We start from the raw sequence: 9514 nt of genomic DNA on the forward strand, positions 1-9514 counted from the left end.
TTCCAGGTCCATGAAGTCCATAGTGGTGGGTCCGGATTTATCACTTTTAATGGACTTCGTCCATCATTTCTGGCTAGAAGATGATCCAGGTATCCAATTTAGGTGAAATGAGACCTACCGTGTGCTGCTGTCAGTTTTTACCAGAACTCCGTGTTCTTCATTGTAAAATGTCCCTGAGGAAGTTCTAAGGCTCTGAAATGATGGAGCTGTAGAGGTTCTGTGATCTGATCCTGGTTTTAGGATGACCTGCAGCTCCACTGTGAAGCTCCTCAGCAGGTTTCACTATGATGTTTACCTGCTGAACTAAGTGGAGCACCACACCTGAGCTCAGGTAAACTCTGAACACCAGGACAGAACAGATTCAGAGTAGAACCATCATAACCGGGAACCTCAGTGCTCCAGTTGTGGTCTGGTTCTCTCTAAACACATCATCTGAGGAAACATCTGCTGCTGTTTCAGGATCAGTTTGAAGATCATCGACTGAGCTCCATTAAACTAGAACTCAGGTCCAGTCTGTCTGCAGACGGACTGAACATGTAGGAGAACATCAGGACTCACAGTCAGAAGGTTTTCTTGAACCTTCTACCGATGAAACCCTGGATCAGCTGGTGAAGTTCATGAGATGATTCCAGTCCAAAGTGTTCTGGTTCTGTTAGAAAATCTGGGTCCATCCGCTCTACAGCTTCAGTCTGTTTTTTATACTTTGGACAAATATTAACCTCATTTTTTAAAGTCCTTCAGAGATATTTGAGTCCTTTTGGACAAAAACTAATGCTGGGCAAGTTTCAAATCATTTGAGCAGTTTTTAAGTCATTTTGGACATTTTTGTTCTGTCAGTGTTCAGCAGTTTGTTCCAGGTGTTTCCAGGAGTGTAAATGAACCCGTTCTTTACTTCCAGAGCAGCAGTTCGTCCTGTCTGGACAGTTCTACTGACAGCAACAGGAAACCTTTGAGTTGCTGCTGATCCAGTCAGCGTGTTCTGGTGGGTCAGAACTACTCTGGTTTGTTGTTGGTTCTGCTGTTTAGGAACAATGAGTTCTACCACAATAATCACCTGCCAGTTACTGTACAGAGCCTCAGTTCTGTTAGAACCTGTCGGCAGGATTTTCTGGAAAGTCTTCAGATCTCAGCATTGGCGGGTTTTTGGTCTTGTTTTCTAAAGTGTAGTTTCTTATTTGGTCTTGTTCTCCACAATAAATCCAAACCCATTAGTTTGTCCTTTTCCACTCCTCCGTTTCTTGGTTACCTTTTAGTTTAGAGTTTTAAAATTTAGATTATCTAAAGTTCTTATGATTTTACTGTCAATTTACTGCAAACAAGAATAAATATATATTTATAATGTTAGGCTTGCTGGGTTTGGGCTCGTTTCCATAGAGATGGTTGCTTGTTTGTATCGCGAGATCTGGCAACACTGTCCACTGTTTCTATCGCGAGATCTGGCCTCCCCGGCCACAGACTCGTTCTGTCCCTGCGGTCAGAGAGCCGAACACGGACAGCGGCGCATCGCCTGCTGCCGGATGGATCCAGAACGGTGAGTTCCTCTATAGATGAGTTTAAATTTAATAAAACAGCTGCTTTAGTGTTTACTGGATACACAGGGTGGTAAAGTCGAACCGAGGCACTGATGTCAGTCCGGTTCTGTGTGAGTATTCAGTAGCAGCTAGTTGTGGTAACGTTAGCTCCGCTAGTATTAGCTCTAATAATATTATTAGTTCTGTTAGCATTAGCTCTAATATTATTGTTAGCTCCACTAGCATTGGCTCCAATAATATTGTTAGCTCTGCTAGCATTAGCGCCAATATTATTAGCTCTGTTAGCATTAGCTCTCATGTTGTTGTTAGCCCCACTAGCATTAGCTCCAATAATATTGTTAGCTCCGCTAGCATTAGCTCTAATATTATTGTTAGCTCCACTAGCATTAGCTCCAATAATATTGTTAGCTCCGCTAGCATTAGCTCTAATTTTATTGTTAGCTCTGTTAGCATTAGCTCTAATATTAATAACTCTAATCGTGTTACCTGTGTTATCATTAGCTTTAATGTTATTATTAGCTCTGTTAGCATTAGCGCTGGCTGTTAAAATCAGCTCAATAAAATTTAGCTCAACTAATGTTCACTCTGATAGCATTAGCTCCGTTAGCATTAGCCTAGCCCATCATGCTAACTCTGGACTCTGTTGTTTCGTTATTTGTTTTCTGACTGTTATTTTACCAGCAGCGGGTTTGTGTTTTTACTTTAGCCGCACCAGCTGTTCTTCTGTTAGCTTCACATTTTAACTCTGTGTGTTAGCTGTTAGCTGTGTTGGCCGTTAGCTGTGTTAGCTGTGTTAGCTCTGTCGGCGCTGCTCTTCAGGCTAATTGGTAGTTCTGATTTATTGTGGGACTCTCCGGTGTGTGAGGTAACGTTAGATGTGTGTGTGTGTGTGTGTGTGTGTGTGTGTGTGTGTGTGTGTGTGTGAATCCTTATTTTGTGTTAAAGTGACAGATGTTAAATTTTAGCAACTAAATGTTAGCATCAGCTGTTAGCTGCTAGCTGACCCCCATCATCCTGCAACACGTTTGTTGTGACTTTATCCTTGAACAGAGCTGTAGATGTGGACCAGAACCTTCCCACTGATCAGTAGATGTGATCTGTGTGTTCATTAAAGTCCACTTCCATGTTAAGGTTGATCGAGTAGCTTTAGTTTTCCTCTCAGGCTCTCTGAGGAAACACTGCCTGCTAGTGATGTTACGCTCGAGCCAGTTTGCTCGACACAGTTCCGAGCTTTTGAAACGGAAGTGTTCCGAGACAGTGTTTCGATCCCTGCTTCTGCATGCCCAACAATCACGTGACTACTGAGAGCGAGGCCTCGTTACGTCACAGCGTGTGTTGCGGTGCTTTGGGAATTATGAAGGAGTTGGACATTTCAATCTGTCCAGGTCTTAAAAGGGTCTGATTCACTCCTCAAACTGTGGGTTTCTGAGAGGACATTAAGCTAGTACATTTGCCATTTGGAAAGAAGTCAGAGAGTGAACACATTTAGGTAGAATTAAGTTTAGATAGATTTAGTTACATTTCATACACTAAATAACACTCATAGATACATACATATAGATTCACACATACACAACACATTCATTCATTTATAGAAACACACTACACATATAGTAGAATAGGTTATAGATAGGTACATAGAGAGTAGTTTGAGTGGTTGAAAGAGTGTCCTGTGAGTTGTGAGAGTGCAAGGTGTCTATCTGAGCTCTACCTGTCCAGAGGAGACCCGTTCACCTACTGGGCATCACGTCAAACTGTATCCAAACCTCTTCAGGATGGCCAAAAAATATCTCCTCATGCCAGCAACATCTGTGCCATGTGAGTGGATCTTCTCCAAAGCTGGAGAGGTAGTCAGCCACAAAAGAAACGGACTGAAACCATGCACTCCCTGGTTTACTCTCCATTTATACTGACACAATGGCAAAGTTCACTTCCACATTCCATAATACTTGTGTCCCACACAAAGTAGCACAAGCACTTTCCTGTCCCCCAGTACCTCTATACACACCATATGCATGTATATCTATACACACACACACGTGCGCACACACACATTTAAATATATCTATATTTACATACAAAAACACATATACATGCATGCAAACAAACATATATACCGTTTTAAAACATTTATTGCAAGTACAAAGCAGTGTGAGACAAGCAGTCCTGAGGCTTTTTCAGTTTTCTCCACTTAGATGCAGTTCTGACACAGAGCCAGCAGATGTCACTCTTCTGGTTGTGTCAAATGCTTCGAAGATAAGATAAGATAAGATAAGATAAAGTTCTTTATTTCTCCCCACTCCAGGGGAAATTTACATTGTTGAAGCAGTGTGTCGTTCTTGATGCAGTTGTGTCAAAGTGGTTCATTGCTTCATGAAGCTTCGATTTCACCATCACTACTGCCTGCAGTTCAACCTGAAACTCTCTGGATGTTCTGGTCTCAGCTGAGTCGGTCCTGGAGAACCAGAACCAGGAGGAGGTTCTGGTTCTACAGAATCTGATTATTGCAGACATTTATTTTTGACGTCATATGAAGTGTTAGTTGAAATGTCAGGATTTAAAGGTCAGATTTGGTTCATTTTCCTGATGGATCAACATGCCACAGATGAGTACTTCAAGGACCATCTGGAAGTTGGAAGTCTGACAATTTGACTTGTTTTTACAGTTTCTGTCTGATAAATGGAGTCATCCTGGTGATATGTATTAAAGATAATGTGTTTTTATGGGTTCAGAGTTTAACTTCTGACTGTGATGAGAACATCTTTGCTGAATGAAGCTGATGTTCACAAAGAACACGGACAATAATCCGATTGGATTAACCTCGGTGTTATCTTTGACCAGGACATGTCCTTTAACTCACACATAAAACAAATCTGTGGGACTTCCTTTTTCCACCTGAGAAATATTGTGAAAATCAGGAACATCCTGTCTCAGAGTGATGCAGAAAAACTAGTCCATGCATTTGTTACTTCTAGGCTTGACTACTGTAATTCCTTATTATCAGGTTGTCCCAATAGCTCTCTGAAACATCTACAGCTGATCCAAAACGCTGCAGCCAGAGTACTGACGGGAGTTAGCAAGAGAGATCATATTTCTCCTATATTGGTTTCTCTTCATTGGCTTCCTGTTAAATCTAGAATAGAATTCAAAATCCTTCTTCTGACATATAAAGCTCTTAACAACCAATCTCCATCATATCTTAAAGACCTGATAGTACCATATTATCCTAGCAGAACTCTTCGCTCTCAGACTGCAGGCTTACTTGGAGAAGTGACCTGTAACTTCTCTCTAAAAGTAGAATGTGAGGCAGAGCCTTCAGTTATCAGCTCCTCTCCTGTGGAACCAGCTCCCAGTCTGGGTTCTGGAGGTGGACACCCTCTCTAATTTTAAGACCAGGCTTAAAACCTTCCTTTTTGACAAATCTTATAGTTAGGGCTGACTGGGGGACCCTGACGGGGTGAGCTGGTGTTTTCATTTGCACAACTGACTTCCCCTCTTGACGTCCCTTTAGTTTGCCCCTAGTTCTGCTGCTACAGGCCTAGGCTGCTGGGGAACCTCTCTGGATGCACTGAGCCCTTCTCTATCTACCATTATATTTAATATATATATATACCATTATTGCATTACACTCACTCTGTTTCTCCCTGTGTCCTTTCTCCGAGTGTCCCTGGTCCCAGAGCTGGATGCTTCAGATCTGTGGTGGTTCTCCCACCTCCAGCTGCCCATTTCCACCGATCTACTCTGCATTGCCCTCACTATACTTGATTTGCTCATCTACATATTTTTGAATTTACCACCAGCTATATATGCAGTATATTTAATGTCAGAGCTGTACACCATAGCAGTAAACTATAATTAGTTTCCATGTTAGTTGTACTTTGCATGTATCATCTGTCTTATCATGCATGTATTATACTGTGTGTTTTATGGTCCTTGTGTCCCCCCCACCTCTCTACCTCTATCCCTCTATCTCTACCCCTCTATCTCTACCTCTCTACCTCTTCTGTCCCTCTCAACTCGTCCAGCCAGCAGCAGATGGGTTCCCCCACATTAGAGCCGGGTTCTGCTCGAGGTTTTTTTCCCTGTTAAAAGGGTGTTTTCCTGCCACTGTCTCCTTAGGGCTGCTCTGGGGATTCAGGCATATGGGTTCTGTAAAGCGTCTCGAGACAATTTGACTGTAATTGGCGCTATATAAATAAAATTGAATTGAATTGAATTGAATTGAATTGAAAGACTTCAGGTCTGTTAACTCCTGAAATGTTCATTTACTGCATTAAAGTTTCCTGTCCTGTGTTTAACCACCGACTTCTCTTCTCTCTACTACAGGTCTGATCTTCTGATGCCAACATGCCCAAAGACAGCCAAGCCAAGAGGCTGCAAAACCGCAACGCCATGCGACTTGCTAGAGCAGCCGAGTCAGAGGAAGCTCGAGAAGCTCGTCGAGCTCGTGATAGGTTGCGTCAGAGACTCACTCGAGCAACCGAGTCAGACGAAGCTCGAGAAGCTCGTCGAGCTCGTCAAGCTCATGATTGGTTGCGTCGCAAACGAGCTCGAGCAGCTGAGTCGGACGAAACTCGAGAAGCTCGTCAAGCTCGTGACCGTTTGAGTCGCAGATACGCTCGAGCAGCCGAGTCGGAGGAAGTGCGAGAAATTCGTAGAGCTCGAGATCGGTTGAATCGTAGATTTGCTCGAGCGACGGAGTCAGAAGAAGCTCGATACCTTCGCCTGGCCAACAACGCTGCCTCCAAAGCCAGACGCCTTGCCGCTGAGTCCTACGAAGAACGTTACGCCCGTCTGGCTGACAACGCGGCACGGCAGGCCAGACGCCGAGCGGCCGAGTCTTACGAGGAGCGACGCGCTCGACTCGCAAGAAACGCCGCACGCCAGGCCATGCGACGAGCTGCACGGTCAGAGGAAGCTGGAGACGCTGGACTGTCCGGAGACGCCGTCAGTCAGGAGACATGGACAGCAGCTGACCAGTACCACCTCAACCAGTACCACCACCAACAGTCCTTCCAGCTGGAGCTGCAGGAGGAAGATGGAGAAAAGCTCATGCTGGTTCCCTTTCCAAAGTGTTCCCACTGCGGCGCCCTCGTCTGGAAGGCACTTCCTGTTTCTTCTGCTGAGGCAGCAGCTTCCTGTGAGACGCTGCTCTGCCACGACCACCAGTAGACCTCTGCTGCTCCAGCTGCAGGATTCACAGGAGAACCGTCAGACCTGGAACCCGAGGAACTAATGAGGATGAACTGAAGCTGGGTCCTTCCGGGACTTGTTGCTGCTCATCTCCTGACTAAACAAAGACAGTCATATTTCATATTTCAGAACCTGGACATTCCTGATCCTCCTGAAGCTCTGATGGAAATATTTCTACATCTGCTGCTGATTTCTGGTTCCCCGCACATGAAGCATTAGAATCACCAGAGTTCAGACTGTTCCACAAACAGTTCAGCATCAGCTGTCAACACCTCCACTGTTCTAGATCTAGATTATTATCAGGAGGCTCCATGTCTGTTAGAGCTCTACATAGAACCAGGAAACTGACACACTAGAACATCTGGAGCAGGTTGCTGGTCTCAGATCAGCTGCAGATGTTTCATACAGCTGCTTTTCAGTCTGTTCTTATTCCAGATGTTTCATACAGCTGCTGTTCAGTCTGTTATTATTCCAGATGTTTGATGAAGCTCTTATTCTAGATGTTTCATAAAGCTGCTGTTCAGTCTGTTATTATTATTCCAGATGTTTCATACAGCTGCTTTTCAGTCTGTTCTTATTCCAGATGTTTATTGAACTTGTTCTTATTCCAGATGTTTATTGAACCTTTTCTTATTCCAGATGTTTGATGAACCTGTTCTTATTCCAGATGTTTGATGGACCTGTTGTTATTCCAGATGTTTATTGAACCTGTTGTTATTCCAGATGTTTATTGAACCTGTTGTTATTCCAGATGTTTATTGAAGTTGTTCTTATTCCTGATGTTTATTGAAACTTTTCTTATTCCAGATGTTTGATGAACCTGTTCTTATTCCAGATGTTTGATGGACCTGCAGCAGGTCTGTGGGTTAAACGTGTTGAACTGATGTCGGTTCCGTTTCTCGTTGTGTGATTCTGTTCCACCAGTGGTGAATAAAGTTTAAATGTGGAACCTTCCTGTAGATGAACCAGTGATCTGTGATTTACTGACAGTTAAATCCATCAGAGATCCAGAAGGTTTGTGGTCTTCAAGCTTCCACTCAGAGGAAACAGTTAAAGGTGAGTTCCTGTAGTTCAGGAGCAGCTCTGCTCTGGTTCTTCTGCTCATTTCATCTCCTGGCCTCCATCCACCCCTCTACAGTTCTAACCCTACATCTGATCCATGAAGCTTCAGTTCCTCCTGGTTATTCTGGTCCATGTTCTGTACAGCTCCTCAGAAATCTGATTACTTCGTCTGGAATTCCATCCAGATTGTCCTCCTCAGGTTTCTGTCGGTTTGCAGCTCGTTGGAGGTGAGAAGAATCTGTGGTGTCACATTTGTTAGAGGACGAACCTGTCGGTTCTAGTCCTAATGAAACGGTCTTCATGCTGCTGATTTAGGGTTGCCACCGTCCCTTAAAATACGGAATCGTCCTTTATTTGACAATTAATTGTTGCGTCCCGTATTGAATCAATACGGGACGCAAATTGTTCCGTATTTTCATAAACACCCCGTATACATCTGTCACACAGCCATCAAAACTGCATAAGGAACAAAATAAAACACAGGAAATATTAAGGGCAGCCAATTTAAACTTCGTAGGACCCACGTAGTGAGGACCCGATGCGAGGTCCAGCAGATCACGCTGCACCCGCGTGTTTAAAAATGTTTACACCCGAAACTCCACCACGTCCACAGAAGCAAAAACGTTTGCAACTGTACGGACGTGAGTGGGAAGAGTGGAACCCCTGGCAGTGGGTAAAAGGCAAACTGTGTTCTGTGTTGCTCATGAACTGGCTGAAGTAAGGCAGCATCAGGAGACCAACATGTAAGAAACATGAGAACAGAGAGAATCCAACCAGCAGGACACAGTTTATCATCATCTAATCATCTCCTGAAGTCCATATGGTAAGGAACATCAGTATATGGTTGTTCATTTACCAGAGGATGCTTAGAATCATGCTGATGTGGTCATAGACTCTACACTGTTTTAGTGATTCAATAAATGCCTAAGTTGTTGTTTTTTTTTTTTTTTAAAAAGCTTTTTAGTTTTTAATAAACATTTATATAATAGCCAATATGTAATCAATAAATGGCCTTTGACTGTCGAAAGAAAAATTCACTCAGAACTCTGATATGCTAACAGCACTAAATAAATCAATAAATACATGCATACACACATAAATAAGCTAATACATTAACTGTGTTAAGATAAGATTTAGATGGGAAAAAATGTCTGTAGAGAATTTCTTTGTCCAGTTCTCTGCATTCAGTTGTTTATGTTTTTGCAGAATCCAGTATTGCTCACTGGTTGCTCATTACATTTTATTTCATTAGTTTGATTTCCCTGTTTAAAATGATGCCACTTCTTTTCAGGCAGAACCTGTGATCATAAAATAATACAAAACTCTTAGTTTAGTGTTAATAAAGCACTTAAAGCTTTAAATATGGCTAAATGCTTTTTTCAAAATTAAATATATCACTCCTTAGGTGGTAGTGGCCCCGAGTTCAGTAAAGTTGGAAAGATATTCACAGATTTGGACTTCCAGCATCAATAACTCGTTAGATATAGGTTGTCAAAACATAAACAATGCCTCTTTCCCATTGTTGTGAGGCAGACAATGTGCTACAAGCCCAGTTTAATCAACAGTAGCTGTCTTTCAAGCTGCAGAAATAACATTGATGTCTATGTGTAGCTGGCTGTGTGACTACTGTCTGCAAAACCGCTGCAACAGCAAAGAGAGACAAATATTCAATAACCTAAATCTTGTACTCTGTAGTGTCTCCAAAATCACTGTAGCCTTATCTGGCT

The 9514-nt window shown here is 42.9% G+C and overlaps 1 protein-coding gene across 2 annotated transcripts; it reads left to right on the forward strand.

Annotated features, from left to right (window-relative positions):
• The first annotated feature begins 1405 nt into the window (after window positions 1-1405).
• On the forward strand, window positions 1406-7684 carry LOC111569151 (uncharacterized). Of its 2 annotated transcripts, none has more exons than XM_023271135.3 (2): window positions 1406-1531; window positions 5859-7684. In XM_023271135.3, the coding sequence occupies exon 2, from the start codon at window positions 5880-5882 to the stop codon at window positions 6702-6704; it is 825 nt and encodes a 274-aa protein (XP_023126903.1). In that variant the 5' UTR covers window positions 1406-1531; window positions 5859-5879; the 3' UTR covers window positions 6705-7684. The 2 variants fall into 2 exon arrangements, with proteins under 2 accessions (XP_023126903.1, XP_054871965.1); XM_055015990.1 differs by lacking the exon at window positions 1406-1531 and adding an exon at window positions 2927-3350.
• The last annotated feature ends 1830 nt before the right edge of the window (window positions 7685-9514 follow it).

This window comes from Amphiprion ocellaris, chromosome 12 (genome assembly GCF_022539595.1).
Source record: "Amphiprion ocellaris isolate individual 3 ecotype Okinawa chromosome 12, ASM2253959v1, whole genome shotgun sequence".
NCBI lineage: Eukaryota > Metazoa > Chordata > Actinopteri > Pomacentridae > Amphiprion > Amphiprion ocellaris.

What these genes read in the sequence shown, in the direction of transcription:
- LOC111569151 (XM_023271135.3), top strand. Translation starts at nt 5,880, where the DNA reads ATGCCCAAAGACAGCCAAGCCAAGAGGCTGCAAAACCGCAACGCCATG.